Source organism: Heterocephalus glaber, unplaced genomic scaffold (genome assembly GCF_053883595.1).
Source record: "Heterocephalus glaber isolate CG9 unplaced genomic scaffold, H.glaber_assembly_v1.0 deba00001472, whole genome shotgun sequence".
Taxonomy (NCBI): domain Eukaryota; kingdom Metazoa; phylum Chordata; class Mammalia; order Rodentia; family Bathyergidae; genus Heterocephalus; species Heterocephalus glaber.
The window spans coordinates 26,902,063-26,925,063 of NW_028258315.1; the positions used below are offsets into that span (position 1 = coordinate 26,902,063).

Genomic DNA, 23,001 nt, shown 5'->3' on the forward strand with positions numbered 1-23,001 from the left:
GTTTATAACTGGAATTTGCATGGTTTTCCAAAATGGATTGGGCTGGGGATCTGGTCCAGCCTGGCCAAGGGCTCAGTTGTCCAAGCCATCAAGGGTCACTGGAGAGAGGGGTGAGAGGGCTAGGCAAGGTGAGGCCCCCCAACTCCAGCCTCTTTGACGGCAAGACAGAGTTCGACCCATCTAATACCTCCTCTGATAGGTCCTTTCTAGTTCCTACGATTTTTTTCCCAGCATTTTCTGTCATGTTTAAGATCTACTTTTTTTTTTGAGACAGGGTCTCACTAGGTACAGGATGGCTTTAAACCTGCTATGCAGCTCATGCTGGCCTTGAATTCATAGATTCTCCTGTCTCAGTCTCCTAACAGACATGTACTACCACACACAGCTTACACTTTTTTAAAACATTACTCTTATAAAGTGCCAAAATATACTTCCTAGTGAACTCTGCCTTTTGTAAAAGTCTGGAAATCAAAGTCTAGATTTTGTGCTGGCACTATTCAATTTTGTGAGTTTCTCATTTGGCAATGCTTTCAGAGCCAACTCAAAGTCACATAACACAGTCTGTCATTTACAACTTCTTGGATTTTTTTTTTTTGGTATAGGAATCGAACTTAGGACCTTGCGCTTATGAGACAGGTGCGACACCACTGAGGTAAATCCCCAGCCTTTCTTGAATTTTTTGACAAAAACTTATTTTCTAGGCTGGAATCTGATATTTGTAGCAATGAAGTAAAAAGGTCAGGCTGGGCACTGTGGTATATGCTTATAATCCTAGCTACTCAGAAGGGTGAGGTAAGATGACTATAGATTTGAGGCCACCCTGAGCAATTTAGCAGACACTATCTCAAATTAAAAACAAAAACAAAAAAGGACTAGGATGTACCTCGGTGGTAGAGCAGCCAAATATACTATAAAAGCTGTGTTTATTTATACACGTTAAGAAAAAGTACATTTTATACTAATAGGTTGAAAATTAAAACTGCTTTTCAAAAAAATAACAAATCATGTTCTTAGTTCTTTCATGATCCAATAACATTAAGTCATTAAAAATATTAAAAAGTAATTTAATGTTAATTACTAGCATTTATAAGACAGTAAAATTAAGAAAAATGGTATGACAAGCAAACTTGCCCAGCACCAGTGCATGGAAATTGGGAGTGAGGCCTGCTCACTTGGCGAGCAGTGCAGCTCCTCGAGGCTCGTTTGGTCTTCCTCAACTGGAGAGGCAGTGAGAGTCTCGAACTGGACAGGTCCAGCGCCATTCCTCTTTTTATCTGACAAAGTACTTCATTTAGCCACTCTGGAAGAATTTATTTTCTTGATATCAAATGGGCTCAGAATCAAGGTCCCATTTTTGAATTTTCCAACCTGTCCGACCTGTCCACTTGACAAAATACTGGGAGCCGGCTTCTTCTTTTTAGATTTCCTACATTCAAGGTGAGAAAAAGGAATCATGCAGTTAGGTGTAGGAAAAAGCACTTCAGGCCACCACAGGCTGCCTGGCCCTCCTGCCTCAGGCCCTTTGCAGGAGGAATGATCTTTCCAGGCTGTTCTTTCCCTCTACACAGTTCTCCACCTGGATGTCACCTCCCTCTAAGTGATTCCTAGCTCTCTACCAGTCATCTCCTCTCAAGACTCTGTTCCAGCCTCTTCACAGGACTTGCCAGTACCTAAGGTCACCCTGCTTGTCTATCTGTCTGCTTTCCTAAAGCCAGCCTTGGTGGACAAGGGTCCCCTCAGTGTGACCACAGCTGTACCAACACCTATACAATATCACCCATGTGCCCAGCACACTGCAGGCACTGGACAGACAGACAACCTGTCAATGTGGCCATAATGAATAATCACTTTCTGGCATGGACAAGTGCACAAGGGGTCTAAGGAAAAGGCTAAGGCAGAGAGTCTACTCTTCTAAAGCAGAAGCTGGAAGAGAGGAGGAGGCACCTGAATGGAAGCTAAGAAACAGGCACAAGGCAACGAACGGCTGGAATCAGTGTTCCTTACTGAATCTCACGACGCTCAGCTGTCTACAGAATGGCAAAGATGGGCAACACAGACCTGCTGTGTGGTACACCAGTGACAACACTCAACTTCTCCACTGGTCACCTGACACATGTGGTCTCTGACAACCAGAGATTGCAGAAGATTACAAGTTCAGTTTTGAGGCTGTTTGGTCTTTGGAAATTTACTAAAAGCTACCTTCCTCTTACAGACTTGATCAGGACACCAAGGCAGAGAAGCCCTCTACCAGCTGGAACCAAACACGAGACACTGGGTCAGAACTAGGAGGCTCAAGCCAGGCAGTCAGCCCCGGCACCTGCAGATATCACTCACCTATCTTCCTGTTCTCTCCTCTTCTTTTTCTTGAAAATATCTGCATCCTGGGCCTGATTTCAGAATTGAAGATAAATAAATGCGTCAGTAGTGGATAATGGAGATTCATAAAAGGGCAAGAGGTTTGTGACCAAAGCCACCAACATACCACTTATTTTACTAATTTTTTCAAGTGGGAATTAAATATACAGTTTCAAAGACTCATCTTAAAACCCTTTCAATAATGCAAAAGGCGGGCTGGGGATTTAGCTCAGTGGTATCTCACCTGATTCGCAAGCACAAGGTCCTGAGTTTTATCCTTAGTACCAAAAAAAAAACAAAAAAAAAGACAAAGAAAAAAAGCACCAAAAAGACCATTCCGGATAAGACTGACAGTCTTATGCTGAAAAGCCAGGTCACTTCCATTTCAGATGTAAAGAAGGGAGTGTCACATCAATTGTTTGTGGTTTTTCATAGGCCTTTGTGTGCTTTACCGTGTGAAATGTACAAAACGAAGAGGCACTGGAAAGCACCCAGCACTTCCTGAGAGAAGCTTGCTACTCCAAAGCTGCCCTTTCCTGTCAATATGCTAGATTCTTCGGCTGGTATCACAAGATGCAGCTGACGCGAAGTGCAGGGAATTTCCCATGCAACTCTGTGCTCTGACTTTTTTGTGGACAGTGGCCTCCATCCAGCATGTCACTGTGGCTGGCTGCATCCATCTTCCTGTTCTATTGACCAGAGTAAAGAATAGACTACAGCATATTATACCTACCACTCTCTTCTCTTCTTCCTTTTTTTCTTTGATTTGCTCCTGCAAAACCTTGTAATTCACGTAACTATTTTTGGGAGGCTAAAATGAAGGAATAAGAACATATATCATTATATTTTGTTCCACAAAAATGTCCCCATGTCCCCTGTGCTGCCCTGGACACCCCCTACCCTGCACCCGCCTGCCACAGAAGGTGCCTCTCACCTCAGCACCCAGCATGATGGCTCGTTCCCGTTCCAGGACTCTTTCTTTTCCTTTCCCGTAGCCTGTGATCCCAAACCGGTGCACTTCCAACCGAGCCTGAGAATACGAAACAGAGTCCAGCCCCAGTGCGTCCCAGTGGTACCACAGAAGAGGCATACCGCCAGGTAACACACTCCAGACATACAGTACCACCCCAAAAGCAAGGGTAATGTATCTGCTGCGGTGTGGCTGAAGGACTGCAGTGGAGGCTCTCCTTCCACACCATCATTACCCTTCTCCTTGGTTTGACAACCAAAGCCAAGAATTACCTCTGCACAAGTTAGAGACAGAGCTAAGAAGAGCTGTGCAGTATCCTAGGATGCTCTGTCCAACAAGCCATCATCCAGAAAGGCAATGGTTTCAGCTGAACAGCACCTTGCAGACACACCCACCTCCACTTCAACCCATGGGTCACAGCAGTTCATAGGCAGACCGCATGTTCAGAAGGAAGAGAGCATTACCAAAACCCACACTCTTGGTTGTTGAATTACCTTCTCCTGTTCTTTTCTGTTGTGGTTACGTATTTTTAAAACCTGCTACAATGCAGAAGATATCCCTGCCTTTTTATCAGCAATGATAAGATAATATAATTGCTACTATGGCTGGAAAATTGTAATGTATTAAATGAGTGTGATAGTTAAGTCAATGTGGTGAGATTTCACTTAGCCATTTCTTTAGCCATTAGACATGTAAAATATTTGGGATTTTTTTTGTGCTATAAATAAATCTGTAGCCAGGAATGTAGCTCAGCGGCACAACACCTGCCTGGCCAGTGCAAGGCCGAGTTCAATTCCCGGTACAAAAAAATAAATAAATCTGCAAAAGTATTATAAATTTTATAAATTTAGTAAACATCTAAATTAATTATAGGTAATATAACAATCTCAAAATACATACCTTTTCTAGGTTAAATTCTTGAATACTTGTGTCTTTCTCTTGGATACAAGTTTTAGTCTGCAAAGAAAAAAATTCCTACTAACATTATCTGTTTAAAAAAAAAAAAGGGTTGGGCCGGGGATTTAGCTCAGTGGTTCCACCACCCGCCTTGCAAGCCCAAGGTCCTGAGCTCAATCTCCAGTACCAAAAAAAAAAAATTAAATTAAATTAAATTTAAAAAAAGGGCCAAGGATTTAGTTCAGTGGTGCCATGCCTACCTCGCCAAGTGCAAGGTCCTGAGTTAAATCCCTGGTACTGGAAAAAAATAAATAAAATAAAATCATCTGTTAACATATCATTATAGATTGATCACCAACAGAATGACATATTTTCAAAACCCTCACCCCCATTGGACTGGCTACTACGAAAAAAACAGGAAATAACAAGTATTGGCCAGAAGGTGGAAAAACTGGAGCCTCTGCTCTACTGGGGGGAAGGGAAAATGGTACCGCTGCTGTGGAAAACTGTATGGCAGTTTCTCAAAAATTAAAAACAAAATTACTATACAGTTGAGGACTTCCACTTCTGGGTATACACAGAGCTGAAGACAGGGGTTTTTTTGGTACTGGGGATCAAATTCAGGACCTTGCGCTTGCGAGGCAGGCGCGGTGCCACTGAGCCAAACTCCCGGCCCTGAAGACAGGGTTTTGAAGAGATCTGTACACCTATGTCCAAGGCAGCACTGTTATAATACTTAACTGTGAAGCAACCCAAATGTCTACCGGTAGGTACATAGGTAAACACCATGGTGCATCTACACAAAGAGGTGTTACTTAGCCTTTGTAGAAAGGAAACTCTGAGCCAGGCACACACCTATAATCCCAGCACTCTGGGAGGCTGAGGCACAAGTTCAAGCCCACCCTGCCCAACCTAGTGACTTAGCGAGACCCTGTTTCAAAATTTGAATGTAAAAAGAAAAAAGGGTTGGGGATGTAGCTCAGTGCAAAGGCCCTGGCTCTGACCCCCAGTACTGCAAAAAAGAAAAAAAAAAATCTCAGCTGGAGGATGGTTCAGGAGGAGAGCAACTGCCTAGCATATGCAAAGCCCTGGGTTCCATCCCCAGCACCACAAAACAACAACAAAAAAGGAAATTCTGAAATAAACTACAACATCAACAGACCTTAAAGGCCTTATGCTACATGAAAAAGCCAGTCACAAAAGAGCAAATATTGTTACAATTCCACTTACACAAGGCACCTGGTATAGGCATATTCTCAGACAGAAAGTAGCACAGAGGCCGCCAGGGGCTGGCACACCACAAAGCTGTGAGGGGTTTGTCCTTTTTACCCACCCCAGAAAGTCTTCTATTCCGTCACTTGGAAAAACTCTCATATTTACTTTGAACTTCAGATATCTTTTTCATTAGCATGTACATCTAATCTATTTAAGATAATGAACAGTAAGATACTTTTTCCTTTTTTTAGCAGTATTGGGGATTGAATCCCCAGTACTAAGCTACATCACTAGCCTTTTTTCTCAACTTTTTTGTTTTTTGGTACCAGGGATCAAACTCAGGACTGTGCGCTTGCGAGGCAGGTGGTGAAACCACTGAGCTAAATCCCCAACCCCTTAACTGCTTTTAAAACAAGCTCTTGTTAAGGTACTCAAGTTGGGCTCGAAGTTGTAATCCTCCTGCCTCAGCCTCTGAGAGTCCTAGAAGCAAGACACTTTTGAAGGATTAAATGTTACTAATATCTGGGTCATAACTAAAACTTCAAAATACAAATTTAATATACAAAACAACAAACCAAAACATCCCTGTATACTGCCAGGAGATTGCCAGAATCCTGTGTGGCTGGCTAACTACTCCCTCTGGAGTTGAATTTTCTTTCAGGCACACTGCATATCCAGCAATCCTAGGGACGTCTCAGATGCTCCTGCTGATATGTTGCCAGGAGACTGGCATGAGAACAGAGCCATTTATGAAGGAACAATCACTGGGGTAAAATTCCCGTGACAGCTAGAGACCCCTGGGCCCCTCAGAAGAGGGGCAGTGGCCAGCCTTTGAGAGTCCCTGCTTTCCCCAACAGAAACCCCATAGCATACCCAGTCCCTGCACCACTGTCCAGTTGCCCTGGCTGTGGGGACACCAGGCTGGGGCCTGCTAGACCAAACGCAGGGCAGGGCCTGGGGGGGCCTGTCTGGCCTGGACACAGACACCTTGATGTCCACATTCCTGAACATTTTGCCAGAAACATCCTAAGTTTTGTAGCCGTCAATGTGTTTCTGTGAAAGGGCCTAAGGTCTAGATCCTGGAATATACCAAATGCAAACATTTTTCCAGGGAAAAATATCTTGGCTAATTACTTTGTGGATGCTGTCTATTAGCATGATTCCAATACTGTCTTTTATTTATTTATTTTTCCTTTGTCACCCTGGGGGTTGAACTCAGGACCTTTACACTGAGTTACATCTCCAGCCTCCAGACTGGGTCTTGCTAAATTGCCTCGGCTGGGCTCAAATTTGGTGATCCTCCTGCTTCAGCCTCCTGGAGTCCTGGGATTACACTGGGCTCTAACTTTTCACTGATAGCTTTAACATCACTTCAGGGTGTTATTCATAATACACTCCCCACTTCAGAAACCATGGTGAGAGGCATTACCGTCAATCTTGGGAAATGGCTTCCCTGCCTGCTTGATGTTAGTCAAGCCTATGTGTTCTCTGGCCAAGGAATGTGAGCAATGGGGATATCTGCCTCCTTGCACACTGAGCCCTTCAGAGCCATTCACTACTTAGTGAAGGAAGGGGCCTGTGGCCAGATGTTAGCACCCATCACGATGGTCACAAAGGCAAGAAATGGCCCAGATATGGAATACAGAAAAAACTCTTACCTTTTAAACCACTGAGATGTAAGCTACAGCCTGACCCAGCAGTGGAGAACCTATGGCACACGTTACTGTGTTTCTCTTTAAGACAAAAGATGTTAATGTACGAGTTGTTTTTTTCTAAACTAATACCTCAGTATTCAGGTTTAACTGTAGTGCTGGCACTTTGTGATCAATAAGTGGGTTTTGGGTTGCAGTTTGACACTTGGTCTCTAAAAGGTTCACCGTTATGGTCCTAACCTATCCTAATTCATCTGGCCATTCCGTCCCATACAAGGGAGAGAGAAATGTTGGGAGATTTGGACAACTTGTATGGTAGGCAAGGAAAAAGGAGGAAAGCTATAAAAAGAGAGTTTGGGAGAAGAGTAGGGGCAAGGGACAAAGATAAGCCGACCTCCAGCATCAGCAAACCTGTTTATGAGCTGACTTGCTGATCAAGAACATCTTTTTTTTCTTCCACAGCTTGGATTTTTCTTTAATCTATTAATTACAATGTCAAACCTGTCTCTGATCAAAGCAGTGAAGTAAACACTTTTTAAAACCACAGGCAGGGGCTGGGGATTTAGCTCAGTGGTTCCGCCGCCTGCCTTGCAAGCACAAGGTCCCAAGTTTGATCCCCGGCACCAGAAAAAGAAACAACAACAATAAAAAAAACCACAGGCAATTTTAGGAATATTAAAAGTTTGTTTACACTTTGAGTATAAATTGCCTCAACTACTGTACTTTTTTCCTAACACCAATTTGACTCCCAACTGGGGAGTGTGGTACAGAGAGAGAGGGTGACACTGGGGCCTGGGGGTGGGAGTGGGGTAAGGACAGCACCAGGGTGGCAAGTGCCTGCATGTAGTCAGCACTGTCTGACAATAATGTCTTATCTGGTGATGATTCTGGTTCCTCATACTTTCTTATTCAAAGCACAAAGAGTCTATACCTGATCTCTGTGGAGCAGTTAAGTACATTGCCTTGAAGCCAGAATCCATGAGGTTGAACCTGAACTTTGGCACTTACATCCTTTATCTGGATGCCTTAGGATCAGATTCCAGCTTTGAACTTTAAAGATGTCTTCACACTTTTACAATGGCAGTACTGAGTAGTACTGAATTTATATGCCACTTCTAATAGGCTGCAAGCCAGCAACCCATAAACACATACATGGATATTTCTGCAGAAACCTCTATGAATAGTCACCTCAAAGGTGATGAACAAAGTCTCAAGTTTTTCTGCCAAATATATCTGTACAATCTTAAAAAGAATACAACCAATGTCATCTATGGCACTCTGAGTATTTTGAGTTGCAAATATTGTACTGTGGGGCTGATGTTTAACTGCAAGCAAGTAACATTATTTTTCTTTGACCCAACTCCTCTGTGCAATGAAGCCAGGTCACAGGAATAGGAGGCTTAAGTGAGATGCTGGGTGGGTTATCAGATATGGATAACCAGTATGGGTACACAGCAGGCACCCCCAAACAACAGCAGCTCCTGCACCTGAAGCCACCTTCATGCTTGGTCCAGGTCAGACACAGGAGCCCCTTCAGAGCTGCAGCCCACCATTCTGTTCTTCCCATTACAGTATACATATGCTTCCTGTGCCTTTTAATTTAGGCCATGAAGGAACAGGTTCCTAAAACAGGGCAGTGAATGAGCTGTGCTAAGATGGACCGATGCTGGGGGTAGAGGGGGGACTGACCCAAGCCCCAAGGGCCAGGCAACACTTGGATCACCTCAGGTTGTACCTGGTGCTTTTAATGCTTGAAGAGGTTAAGAATAAGCCAGGCTTGAGTTCAAGCCTAGCCTGGACAACTTAGTGAGACTCTGTCTCAAAATAAAGCTAAAATGGATGGGGATGTAGCTCAGTTCAATTCCCAGGACTGTAATGGGGGCGACAGGGTGTGTGTGGGGGGGATAAGAATGTTCTTTCTCCCAGGCAATCCTGCACCTATTACAGAGTGAGTTTGCCAGGAATTTAGCTCAGTGGTTCCACCACCTGCCTCACAAGCGCAAGGAACCGAGTTCGATCCCCAGTACCAAAAAAAATAAAAACAGTGAGTTTATGCACTCCTTCCTCAAGTCCAGGCTGCCTCATTTCACATCTGGACCACTGCACCAAACCCTCACTCAGCCCCCTCATGCCTTTTTATTTATTTATTTTTGAGACAGGGTCTCACTATGTAGTTCAGGGAGGTCTTGAATTCACTATGTAGCCCAGGCTGGCTTCAAACTTGTGGCAATCCTCCTGCCTCAGCCTCCTGAGTGCTGGGATTACAGGCGTGCACCACCATGCATGGCCCCCTCATAGTTCTTGCTGTTGCTGGCCTACAACCTAATTCTTTCAGAAAGATAAAGACCACTTCTTGCCCTCACTTAAAATTCTCTAGTGGCTTCTCATTATTTACAGCTGGAAGGCCTCACCACTGCCTTTTAGGTCTGACAAAGGCTGGTCTTGTCTGCATCAGCTCACACTGCTGTCCCCTCCTGCTGGTCTCCCAGCTCCCTGTACTAGTCAGGTGTTTCAAACCCTGCTGGGAAGGCTGTTTGCCCTTGCCTGTGTCATTCTTCCCTGTCTCTTTCTAGAACCATTTAACAGGGCATTTGCCTGAATGGGACCTCTTCAGATACTTCCTTGACCACTTGACAGTGCTGCTACGTGCAGAACCCCAACGGTTTCCTTTAGAATGTTTGCAACTCTTTAAAATTATAACTTATCTGTGGCTTTGCCTGATGGAAATGCACACTCCACAAGGACAAAGACCTACACCTATTCGATGCAGTGTCTCTAAGGACTGACAAATGGGAAGCACCCAATTATTGGTGGGGTAGAGGAATAAATAAGTGATCCTTTACTTAGTATTTCTTGTGAAACTATGTCTATAGACATAGACACTCATTAAAAGTGAGACATGACCAGGAAATTCATCTGTAGGCTAAACATTTGGAATGAGTAAAATATTTAAATAAACAGTAGCCACGTTCTCAGACAAGCTCACAACAACCTGTTACAATGCACAACCCAGTGTCACACAGAACTTATGGCTCAAGTAAGCACTGGGAGAAGGAGGTCATTTTCTGTGTTCAGGCAGGACAAGTTAGCTGGACTGCTGTCCAATTCATCACCACCTCTCCCTTCCCATGTTCTTTCTGAAAATGACCGGCTGACTCCAAGATTATTCAATGGAGGCCATCATTATGTTATCACACATTTCGGCCAACACCAGGTCTGTCTGAACTGTCCTACAATGGCTTACATATTTTCAGAACAAGGACCAACATACTCTCCCACATTATCCAAACTCTTAGCACAGCACTGAATTCTAATCAGCCCCAACTGACTTCCCTTTACCTGGAATCCTACCTTCAGGAGGTACCACAGCAGCCAGCACCACATTCATTTGCACCTACTCACATGCCAAAATCCCAACACCTCAAAGTCTTCCTGTGGACAAATATACTTTTACTGGGTCCACATTTCCTTTCTTTTTTTCTTTCTTTTTTTTTGGACCTTGCATTTGCCAGGCAGGGACAGCACCACTGAGCTACATCCCAGCCCCTACACATTTTCAAAGGATAAATTTTTTAAAAAGGCAGGGCCCCAGGGATTTAGCTCAGTGGCTCTGCGCCTACCTCACAAGCACAAAGTCCTGAGTTTGATCCCTGGTACCCAAAAAATAATAAAATAAATACAATATAAATAAAAAGAAGGGCAAAGCATCAAGGACAAATGGAAAATTTCTTTAGGCTCAAAAGATTCAAAATGCAGAAAAAGCTGAGGTTCCTGAGAAAACCCAACTACAAGGAAAGCTGCTCACTTGGGGCAGGAAGAAAAAGACAATTTGACAGCCTGCCCCAGATGTTCTATTACCAAGACAACCGGGAAATGCACTCATTCAACACTAACTTTATTTCTGCCCTTTCTATTAGTAAGAAAACTTGCCCTTCCAAGTGAGTGTAAGAGGAAACCAAAGCCTGAGACACTCAAGGTGATGAGGGAGGATGCCCAGATACTTCCTACTGGTGTAATACTCCAGAATTACACTGCAACACAGTCTTTCTCATCTTTTTTGCATCATGGCATGCCCAGAAAATGATAGTATCTGTACAGTACTCTGGGGTAACAAGAGGTGGTCAGCTTGAAGGCTCTGGCTATTGTGTCCCAAGGGCTATTTTTTGGCCCACGTGTAACAGATCCCAGTGACCCAGTATTTGTAGCAGAAGAGTTGGGAAGCTGACTCGGAATCCTAAAATAAAGGCAGATATTATTAGATTGTTCTAATAATCTTCAAGGAAAAGATGTTAGTGAGCTAGATATGAAGTGCTACCTGCATTCTAGAGGAGTACATAGGTGGTTTCTAAAACAACAAGGATGTGGCATAATACTGGGCACTAACATGAATTCATACAATTCATAAGGAACAATACCTTAACTACCTCTGTAGTGGGTGGCACTGTGGCTTCCAAAAGATGCAGCCATGTCCTAGTCTCTAAAACTTGTGAATGTGACCGTATTTGAAAAAAAATCTCTAGAGTATATGTACATTAAGGATCTCTAGCTGAGATCATCCTGGATTTAAGAGTGAGCCCTAAAACCCAATGACAAGTGTCCTAATCAGAAAGAGGCAGAGAGAAATAGGAGACTCTGACCTATCGGGATGAACACCAGTTAACGATAAGGCAGAGATAGTGGTTATGGAGCCACAAGCCAAGGGATGATTGGAATCACCTCTTGTCAAAGGAGCAAGGAAGGATTCTCTCCTAAAGGCCTGAGGGAGCATAGCTCTACCAACACCTTGACTCTGACTTCTGGCCTCTAGAACTACAAGGCAATAAATCTCTGTTGTTTTAAGTCACCAAGTTTGTGGTAATTTGTTATAGCAGCCTCAGAAACTACAGTGGTACCTTGGTTCATGAACTTAATTCGTTTTACGATTTTGGGGAAAATGGCTGTGGTTGTGTCTGTCACTTAATGAGGAGTTTGTGAATGGAAGCGAAATTTTGTCGAACGGTTTTGAGAACTGAATTGTTTGCAAACAGAAGCATTCACGAAACAAGGTATTACTATAATAGAATCCTCATTTTTTTTTTTTTTTTTTTACAGATAAAGGTTTATAATACTTAGGACAATGCTAAAGAGAAATGGGATATTTAGATTTTAGCAATGAATGTGATGAAGCCATTAGGATATTTTGGTGGGGGAAAAAGTTTGGAGGAGCAACTACACTTCCTCTGTGGACTGAATTTTTGGTCAGATTTACACATTCAGTCTGACACAGACTTCTAATCAGGAAAATCAAATTGCTTTTCCAACAGAATCTAAATTCCTTCAGAGTGAAGATTACTGTACATTTTGTTCATTGCTATATCCCAGTGCCTAGAAAAATGGCCACCACATGGGCTGGAGATTTAGCTCAGCAGAACCACGCCTGCCTTGCAAGTGCAAGGTCCTGAGTTTGATCCCCAGTACATCCCCAAAAAAGAAAGAAAAATGGCCAGCACATAGTAAGAATGTCTTGCTCCAAGGACAAACAAACACAAGGCTCAGCAATGGGAAAGCAAAAGCAGAGCAGGCCTGGGTTTATCAAACCCTGAAACTCCCAAGACAGTCCTGTTTCTACGATTTCCTGATCACTGGCTCCTGAAGCAGACTCTTCTGCAGATCAGTGTTTCTGCATACATGAGGTCTTGAGCCACTGCTATACCAAATCTACCTGGTATTTACATCAACAAGATTTACAATGAACACCTGATTTTCTCTGGAGGGCTAGAACTTGATAACTAACATCAGTCTATCTGCCTGTGTGGGTGATAAGAACTATGTGCTAAGCCCTGTGAGATATTTAGCAAATCCTCGGGCACTCCTGATACAGTCTATAAAAGCAGTCCCTAAGACCACATCAGGGGATCTCAACATACACAAACAAGCCAACCAGTGCATTACCTTCGTGTATTCATCTTGATCTGGCTTCAGTTTTCTTTTTTTATTTCTGCTGTGAAATTCTACCACTTCCACTTGCTCCCTGTTGTTTTGCAGGGGAGAGGGTGATCCTGTAGCAGCAGAGACTTCTGCTTCTGAAGGGGAATCGTGGGAGGTGACTACAGGAGCACAGTTCAGCTCTTCTCTCAGTTTCCTGAAAAAGCTGGAAGCACTCTTTTTCTTGCCTCTTGTGAGAGAACCAGCCAGGGTTCTCTCTGCTGCCACAGCCACTGTAACTCCATCTCTCTTCCTACTGTCTCTCTTCTTTCTGATTCTCTTCTGTTCTGTTTCATCTTCTTTCTCTCCTGTTTGTTCAAACACAAAAAGGAAAACAAGTATTTTCAGTTTTAGCTAATACCAATATCAAATCATATGAATGCACTTATAGCCACAGCTATAAGCACCCAGAAGTACACCCAAAGACATAAATTATTTATTTTTCATGTAAGGTGTATTTCCAATTTATAAAATCCAAAATACTGCCATCTTTTCCTAGGTAAGATTTACGTCCTTGACCTTTATTGGCACAATTACGCTAGTCCTCACCTTAGTCTTTCCTCAAAGTATCACCATGGCAACAGTCCCCAGGATTGGGAATCTCAGTTGGCTCATCCTTTGCATTAAAAACAACTGCTACTGAAGCCAGTGTTTCAACACTTTCTAAGGCTGAGGGTATGTGTAATGGTCTTCCTATTTTCCTTCAGTTATGAGTTAAGGAGAATCTAAGATGATTGGTTTAATATGAGTATCTTTTTTTTCCTACTAAACATCCACATCCACTCTTCTGTTTCATTTACTCAAACTCTAATCAATCACCTGAAAGCTCTCCCCATTATTCACCGACAGAACAAACACAAGAGCTCTCTAAACATCAGTCTTTTACACAATAAACACTTATTAAGAGGCAACAAAAACTTTGGCACTAGAAATATTAAAGTGAGTAGACCCAGTACAGGCCTTCAGAGCTCTTAGCATAACGTTTTCCAACCTGTGTGGACATAAACTGTATGTAGAATTTTTCAGAACAGTCTCTCTTCCTCTAGATTTTAATTTCCTCAAGGTCAGTGACTTGATGAGGTCTTTTCTGTTCTCCAACATTTCCAAGGGTGTCACGATGCTCTGTCACAAGGCAAGTCAGCACAGGATACAGGGCTAGACTGTGAGAGCTGGAACCTAAGCTTTCCAAGTTACCGTAGCAAGCTTTTTAAAACTCTAGAGTTCATTTCTACACTTGCAGTGATGAGATTAATGACGGTCTCTACAGGAACAATCAGAAAGTTGTTCTGAGAATCACGGGGTAAATACATAAAAAGCATGTAGTATACTGTAAGATCTTCCTCCTTTAAGCTGTCATTCTTACTGTGTAGGCGAGTTTAAAATTTTGAGCAAAACAAAGCTGCGTGTGTAGCATCACTGTGAATCTAAGAAGTGTGTTTGCTTCTACAAAACACGAACGTCCATATCAGCTCTTCAGAATACGAAAGACCGTCCTGCTAAAGGGCCAGGCATTTGCCAATCTTCAATGATGAGCTTTATTACTTTCCTTTCCCTTAGTAAGATAAGCGAAGGAGGCTGAACGGTCGGCCAACTTGGCAGGGGGTAAGGATGGGGGCTGGTGAGGCCAATGTATTGGCCAAGGGCCCGGGAGCCCAGAAGGCCTGGTGACCACGAGTACTGCGGAGGCTGAGCCCAGCCGCGGGGGGGAGGGGGGGGTCGGTCGCTGCGTCCGCAGTCCTCCGCGCAGTTCCCAGGCAGCCTCGCATCTGGGCCAGGACACTGGCCCTCACTCACCCACGTCGTAGAGAGTCTGCAACAGGGCGTCCAAGAGCTTCTCAGTGCACTCAGGCGCCTCACAACCTGGCTCTGGCAGCCTCTCTGGCGCCATAGGGAGAGTACTGACACCAGCTCCGGCCCACGTCCCGGTACTTCCGTTTCCGGCTCCGCGTGTGCGCGGGCGCCACAGAGCCCCGCGCGGCTTCCGTCCTAGTTAAAATGGCGACGCCTGGGGTCCCGAGCGGCGGCTATAGGTGCCGCCACTCTGGGCGAGGTCAGGCCGCCCCGCGCGGAAGAACCGCCCCCAGCGGCTGCACTGCCGCTGCGTAGCAGAGGATCCCAGGCCCCGCCCTGGACGGCAACCGCACCATGGACTCTCCGCGCCTTGCTAACTCCCACTTCTCCGCCAGCTCCACCAGTCCCAGCGCAGTAGTGCTCCTCTACGCGGTAGGCTCCGGGGAGGTCGAGGCCCGGGGCAAAGCCTTGGGGAAAAACCCCTCCTCCGTCCCCGGCTCATTGCCCCTGGCCCAGAGAAGTGGTCCCGATACCCCGGTTAGGTGCGCGTCTTGGTTTCCACGGCAACGCTGTGCCGCTAAGCTCCTCTGTAAACGCGCGTTGCTTTTGCAAGTTTTCTCCAGTGGTAGTTCTTTGGCTCCTTTCCACTCGTTTGTCCCTTTCTTCCCCTCAAACCCTAAGCCTCTGGACACATGAATGTAAGAGGAGAATTGGAGGCTCTGGTATTTGGCGAGGGCGTGTCTGGCACACGGAGAAACTGCGGGTCACACCCAGCCGGCATGGCCCGCGGCTCCACATCCTCTTTCGATGCTGTGACATTATTGGGAGAAAAGTATGCAGTTTATGAGTGAGGGTAGAGGTTTTGAGTCTCTAGGACGATTTAGAACTTCTGAAAGCTTTTATTGACTGCTTTTGTCTTCTTTTCATCATTGCACTTTTTCCACAAGTCATTTTGGAAGACAGACAACCAATGCCATTCAGCCTCCCTCCAACTTACTTTCTCACCCCCAAACCCTTCTTCCTCTTTTGGTTTTAACGGCCCCTCCCCACACACAGGAGAACGTTGGTCACTCAGTTCTCATGAAGAAATTGCAAGGTGGAAGGTTTGTATCTCTTGGGATTGCACAGTGCTGGGGCAACAGATCAGGTTTTGTTGTTTTTAAACTACTGGATTAATTTTTATCTACTTTAGGAGGAAATAAAGAATGCATTTTAAAGGCATATTTCCACGTCCAGGCAGTCAGCATCTCCAAAGCCTTACTCTCTCTCATTAACCTCGTCACCCAACAGTTCTTTGGTGGAAAGATTTCACCTTTGTTATCTAACTGCCACTCCAGAACAAGCATGAGAGGAAGGAGGCTGTACAGATTCCACTCAAATTAAGTTGCTTTTTTGGTCCTAAACTGGTTTATGAATTGATTGGAATTTTCCTGTTGTATATTAAACAAAGGACTTGATTTTTTACTTTCCCCTTTGATGATTCTTGAATGAACAGACTGTTGTCCACTTTTTCATGTGAAAGCCTAAGGCAATGGCATGGGAACCCTCTCCTTTCCAGCGTTGTGACTGCCTAGCCTTACTTTATGATAACCTTTTCTTACCACTTCAAGCTGCCCTTCCATCCTCACCCACACAATTATTGTGTAATACTTTCTGTCTAATCTGAAAGTAGTACTTTAGAGATATTTAAGATACTAACGATTGCAGCACATATTAGGAGTGCCTACAGTCTCCTAGTTACTATACTCAATGTCTAAAATACTTAAAGGAGTTGCAGATCCAGCCCTTACCTTTAAGGACACAAAAGTCATAAAAGTAAACAAATAATTACAAGTAAATGGTGTAAGGGCAGTGCTGAAGCGTGCACAACATGTGGGAGTAAAGAGAAGCAGTACCTGGTTTGTTTTGGGATCAGAGAAGAGTTCTAAGAAAAGATGCTACTGAACTCAATTTTTGAAGTGTGAATGGTAGATGAGGGAGACATTGATGTAAGGAAAACACTTGCACATGTGCAGGAACTGGTTAAGGGGGTATGGGAGGCAAAACTAAGAAAATAGGCAAAGGATTTTTCCTAAAGGAGTTTTATATATCACCTTTGCACACCCTTAAGGATAAAATTTTAGTTTTATAGGAAACCATTCATACTTAGAACATCTAAGGCTACTAGATATTTGTCATGATTATCTATGTAAGTAATCGCTCTTACTTTAGTAGAGATTGTTGAAAGACAAATCAGGATGAGGAAGAAATCTGATGGATAACCATGAAGATCAAGTAGGACACTGTTGCACATGTCCAGAAAAATGACAGAAGGCTAAAGTAAGGCTGTGGTGGTGAGGCTGGGAAGAAGGAAGGTCAGTGAATATTTCTTTGGTACTTAGGACAGTAAGTCATCAGCCCTTGGAACCAGTTTGATGTGGTGGCTAAGAAAAGTTTTCTGAAGTTGACTGTTGAGTTTCTGATGTTGCCTTTTGATAGGAAGGAAGAGGAGCAGGTTTAGTCGGGTAATATAACACTATCTACTTGGGATGTGTTCAGATTGAGATATGAGATTTTTAACTTGGGGGGGGGTATCATGTATGGATTAGTCATATCTTAAGTGTTGGAGAATAGAGTTGGAAATATGGCACCAGACCAAAAGAGGAAGGTATGGCCTGAATAGATTCGGCAGACATCAGCAAATAGGTTGCATCTGAAGCCATAGATGTGCTTGAAATTTTCCAGTGAGACATGGGATGAAAAGAAGCCCTGGCACAGTAACCCAGATTCTGGACCCCTGTTAGAGTCAGAATGAAAGGTCCAGTACCTTACAGTGCCCCATAAGACTCCACAGGATCTGTTGCTACTCTGACTGTGCTCATCTCGCCATTGAGCTTCTGTCAGCCTGGGCTTCTACTTCTCAGCAAACATGCTCTCTCCCCAGAGTGCTCATTGTCCTCATTGTGTGACACAGTGTGTTTTCCCAGAATATTGCATTGCTAGCTCTTTCTGTTACTAATATCCCAGCTCACATATCATCTCCTCAGCAGCCGTTCAGTCTAAAATAGCTCCAATCACATCCGCATTAGGTGCCCCATTCTGTTTGTGTTACCTTCCCAGTGGCTTGCTACATCAGTCTTGTACTGGCCTGCTGGAGCAGTTAATAAACCTTCATGAAATTTGCAAGCATATTGTTAAAATACAGCTATTATTAAAAATCAAAGTTGAAGTCAGTGCAGTGGTGCATGCCTGTAATCCCAGTACTTTGGGAAGCTGAGGCAGGATGATCACAAGTTCAAGCCCAGCCTAGGCTTGAACCCTGTCTCAAAATAAAAAAATAGGGGCCGAGGATTTAGCTCAGAGGTTCCGCCACCTGCCTTGCAAACGCAAGGACCCGAGTTCGATCCCCGTACCAAAAAAATAAAATAAAATAAAAAAGAAAAAGGGCTGGGTGTGTAGCTCAGAGCAAAAGCCCTGGGTTAATTCACCAATATTGCCCCCCTATAAAAGATTAAGATACATAAATTTAGTTAAATTGTATTAAAAACAAAAGTAAATAGCACCCAAAACTTATAATTTCCTAATTATTTTGCTAAATTTTACCATCATCTGCCCTGGGAGGCTGTATATCAAACTAGAAGGTGGAGCTCCTATATAGCTCCTATATAACCTTGTGCGGCGGTACAAGTTTCCCAACTCTGACGGGTGAGGTCCTGCTGTACCCTGAAGTTGCCATATGGGAGTACATATTCTACAGAACGTGGCACATGCTATAAGGCAGGGCTCTGCTGTGGCAACTCTGAAGGGTTGAACACTGATGAGCACACTACTGGTGGTATCATTAAATGAACTGACCTGGTTTTTGTGTTGTCTGCCCTTCCTTAAGGGGTTGTAGCTCTTAGTGCAGTACCTGCCTGCCTGCCTTGTGTGTGCTGTATGCCAAGTGCCTCAATTGCTTTCTCTTCTTGGGGACACAATACTGGATACCCACAGCTTAGAGGAGGAGAGGCTTATTTTGCCTCACATTTTTAGTATATAGCCCACTGGCTTCCAGGCGGGAAGGGTTGGCCGAGAAGACATGGCAGAGGAGAGGTGCTCAAGGGGTGGTGAACAGGAAGCAGAGTGAAAGGAGGATCAGGGTGGCAGGGGAGGACCTTCCAGGCCATTCTCCCCAGGATCCACTCTTTCTGACAGGACCCCACCTTCTAACAGCAAGTCAGCTATAAGCCCCCATAGTCCAGCACCTTCCAAAAGCCCCGCCAATGAGTGCATGAGGCTCTTGGGGGCTGTCCAGATCTAAACCATAACACTCAGCATATAGACCAGTGCCTGGTCCGCTCATGTTTACAGTGACTCTGTGGATGGGAATGGATCCTCCAGGGCAGTTAAGAGAGAGGCTTGAGGAAGGGGTTGTCTGGCCTCCAGTGGGGAGAGGCCTGCTGTACAAATTGAGACCAAGAGAGGTATTTCAGCTAACTGTGCCTTTCTACTTGGGCTGTCCTTTGTGTTGTGTTCCTGAGTGAGTCGCCACGCAAGTGTATGTGCTCCATGACACCAAGTACTTCTCCAGCATGTATGGAGAAGGTCAGTTAATAAGCCCTTAACCCAGTCCTGCCTGCAATAGGGATCACTTGAAGTACATTAAAAAAAATTCTGATGCCCAGGCACTGCTCACAGACCTGATTTACCAGGAACCTCTAGAAGTGGGATCTAGGATCAGTATTTTTGAAAAGTACCCCCAGTTATTTTAATGTACAACTTGGATTGGACATTGGATTAGAGCCACATTGGAGAAGTTTTGTGTTTTATCCTGTGAATATCGGAGAGCCATCATCAGTAGAATTCAAAACGTAGCTTCATTCGGTAATTGATTTTTTTATTCTACAATGACTGAGTTCCTACTGGGAATAAAAGGTACAAAAATACGTAAGACCTATTACCTACCTGGATAAGAAGTTCACAGTCCCTTACAGAAGGCACCAAATACAACTTTAATGAAGTGTTTTAGATTACCATCTTGAAAATCCAATTATTGAGGGTTGGTAAAGACTTAGAGGAGAGGATGGCCAGTTCACTGTAGGTAAAGGGGAGAGTCAGGGAATGGTACGCAGAAGAAGGAATACAACTGATGAGTGATGGCTGAGTGTTTTCCAGGTGAACAGTGGAGAAAGACATTTGTAAAAGCTCTCTCTCAACAGCTGGTACCACCATGCACTGGTAATTCATAACAGAGACTGTCTGTCTTGATTGCCACTACATCCCCTGTACAAATTACAGTGCCGCACATACAATACTGCGCAAATGTTTATGAATGAATGCTCTTCTCAGAGGGAGCAGCTTGAACAGAGATCTGAGAGCCCAGAAATGGCGTAACTTGCTTATGGAGCTGCAGGTGTTTGCATAGTGAGACATAGGAGGAGGGCCTGGTAGCAGGAGATCATGAAAAGCCTGGAGTTGTGGCTAAGAGGTGTGAACTTTGGAAGTAACAGGGAGTCATGGAAGGATCGCTGATGATTATATCTCGCAAGCTTTCTCAAAACACACATATCTGCTACTCTCCCTTACAGGTTCTTGCTTGTCTGGGGACTCTCCTCTTTGTATTCCCTGCCAAATCTGATCCTTTTCTCCTTCCATTCTCAGAATCACTAAATGGGAAGTTTTTAACGTCTCTTTTAGCTTTCAGTTTGTTGCAGTCCAAGTTTGAGATGCTATAATTACATATGATATTACTTTATTAATGATACTCATGAAATTTGGGAAGATTCTGTGACCTTATAAGACCTTATAAACAAGAGTATGTGATTGGTTATAATGGCTGCAGCTTTACACAAAAATTGCACCAACATGGCCAGATGTTGGAACAATAAAGAAGAAACAGACTGTTTCCTCAAGATAATTGCTTTGTGTGTGTGTGTGTGTGTGTGTGTGTGTGTGTGTGTGTGTGATACTGGGGATCGAACCCAGGGCCTTCACACTGATCTACATCGCCAGCCATCTTTATGTTTTATTTTGAGACAGGGTCTTGCTAAGTTTCCCAGGCTGGACTCAAACTTGCAATCCTGCCGCAGCCTCCCAAAGTGCTGGGATTACAAGTGTGCACCACCACACCTGGCTGGATAATTGCACTTAGTAGAGAGACAGATGCAGACAATGACTGTGCATGGGATGCACAGTGTAACAGATGTGGTGGAAGGTAAAGAAACCCTGATGAGGGGTGACTGAGTCCTGTGGAGCTCAGGAGAACCTTCACAGAAGAGTGCTGCATAAGCAGGGACACAGAAATGAAGGGAGGGTGGGGTTTCCAGGCAGATGTGGAAAGGCTTAGGGAAATGGCAGCAAGGAAGCATACTGGGACCATGCCATCCACTTGCCCACATGTTGTGAGCCTTGGCGGCATTACCTGGCACTACAAGTGGCCTGAATCTTATTCTGAAGGAAGTGGGAGTCATTCAGGTATTTTAAGCAGGGAATAATTTGATCAAAATTATGATTTGAAAAAAACAGGATGGCAGTGTGCAAGATCAAGTGAAAGGGTGAAGGTGAAGAGACCAGCAGGAAGGCTATTGTGGTAAAGAGCACAGACTGGGAGCCAGGCCGGGCAGTGCACACCTGTGATCCCAGCACTCTGGCTAAGGCAGGAGAATCACTGTAGACTTCTTAGAGGAACTGGTGTGGGAGCATTTCCTTCTTGAGCAATTTTGCCTTTTGTTTGCATCATGTGGGCTTACTTTATTTGATGTAATAAGGAGGTCTGATTTGTGTTTTGACTTAAATTTTAAAGCTAAGTGGTAGACAAATTTGTCAGTGAGGTACATAAACCTTTTAAAATTGATTAAATTACTCTAGAACTTAATGTCTTGTTCTCCGCTGTTTTTCTAAATTTTTACAAAGACAGTAATCGGAAATGTGACTGTAATGCAATATCATTATATTGCTCCTAATAATTGATACATTTCTTTTTCTTGGTATATGAAAATCTAACATCACAACACTTGGCTCTTGTTCAGATGCTGTAGGACAGTGTTTTTCTGGACAAATAATGTTAATGTATGAGATGTTTTTTCTAAACTAAAACCTCTCTATTCAGGTTTGGGTTGCAGTTTGGGGACTCGGTCTCTAAAAAGTTCACCATCACTGTTATAGAATAAAAGTTTTGGCAAAGGTAAAACCTTACCAATGTAATCTCCAGTCTGCCCTTATTTATTTTACAATACAGGCTCATTACTTTCATTTTGCCTTATCCACAGAAAGAGCTCAAAAAATGGGACGAATTTGAAGATATGTTAGAGGAGAGGAAGCATGTCAGTGACTTGAAATTTGCGATGAAATGCTACACACCTCTTGTCTATAAGGGTATTACTCCTTGCAAACCAAGTGATATTAAAGGTAGTGTTCTCAGTTCTGAAGAGATTCATTATGTCATTAAACAGGTAAGTGAGTCCTTCAGCCCCAGCCAGACATTTTCATTGTCACCAGTTCCTTCCGGTTTCCCTGAATTTATTTTGTAATCTCAAATATACCTTTTTTTTTTTTTACCTTCAGCACTTTGATCAAACACCTACCATACCCATGATGTGTGTTCACTCCCTTGCTGGGCACCAGAGAGCTAACCTTGTATAGTTGGTCACAGCATGTAGTCCAGTAGAGAAGTTACCCTGAAATATGATACAAGACATGCTAGTGAGAGCCCAAGGTGCAAGGGGTAGTCATTATTTACTACTGAAGTTAATTTGCTGTAGGGAGTCAGGGGAGTGGTTTTGTTTTTAAAAGAGGCCAGAGAAATGATTCTGGGTTTTTCAGGTGAAGTAGGTGAAGAGTTCCTAGCATGGCAAGTCACTTATTCCCATGGTTTCAACCTTCCACATAAGAATTACTTGGGAGCTTTAAAAATCTCTGCACCTGTGTCTCACCCCTGTGGGTTAAATTAAAAATGTCAGAGAGAGCCTGCATGAGTAGTTTCACAAAAGCCCAGACAATTCCAAAGTATAGTAATGTTTGGGAGCCACTGGCTTGTTTTCAAGACTAGAGCTAAGGAAGAACATGCATTTTCACAGTACTGAAAGCAGTTCAGTGTGACCAGTCCAAAGCACAAAGCAGGGGTTTGGAGAGGTGTGCAGAGCCTTTCATGAAAGGCTCTGTAAACCACTTAGAGGAACTGGATTTTCTCCTACCTATTGT

At 43.8% G+C, this 23,001-nt stretch overlaps 2 protein-coding genes across 2 annotated transcripts in view; one reads left to right on the forward strand and one right to left on the reverse strand.

The window, feature by feature from the left end:
- Nucleotides 1-1,043: 1,043 nt before the first annotated feature.
- Fsaf1 (40S small subunit processome assembly factor 1) lies at nt 1,044-15,027 on the reverse strand. Its single transcript, XM_004854658.4, has 7 exons — nt 14,848-15,027; nt 13,021-13,361; nt 4,226-4,282; nt 3,290-3,385; nt 3,089-3,166; nt 2,335-2,387; nt 1,044-1,426 (listed from the first exon to the last, which is right to left on the reverse strand). Exons 1-7 carry the CDS (start codon nt 14,939-14,941, stop codon nt 1,288-1,290), a joined length of 858 nt encoding a protein of 285 aa, XP_004854715.1. The 5' UTR covers nt 14,942-15,027; the 3' UTR covers nt 1,044-1,287.
- Nucleotides 15,028-15,092: 65 nt separating this feature from the next.
- The window catches only part of Gnpat (glyceronephosphate O-acyltransferase), a 32,649-nt gene continuing 24,740 nt past the window's right edge, over nt 15,093-23,001 (forward strand). Inside the window, exons 1-2 of the mRNA XM_004854659.4 lie at nt 15,093-15,276; nt 22,071-22,253. Coding sequence (XP_004854716.1) covers nt 15,199-15,276; nt 22,071-22,253 — 261 coding nt within the window. The 5' untranslated portion in view covers nt 15,093-15,198. The remainder of the gene's footprint in view (nt 15,277-22,070; nt 22,254-23,001) is intronic.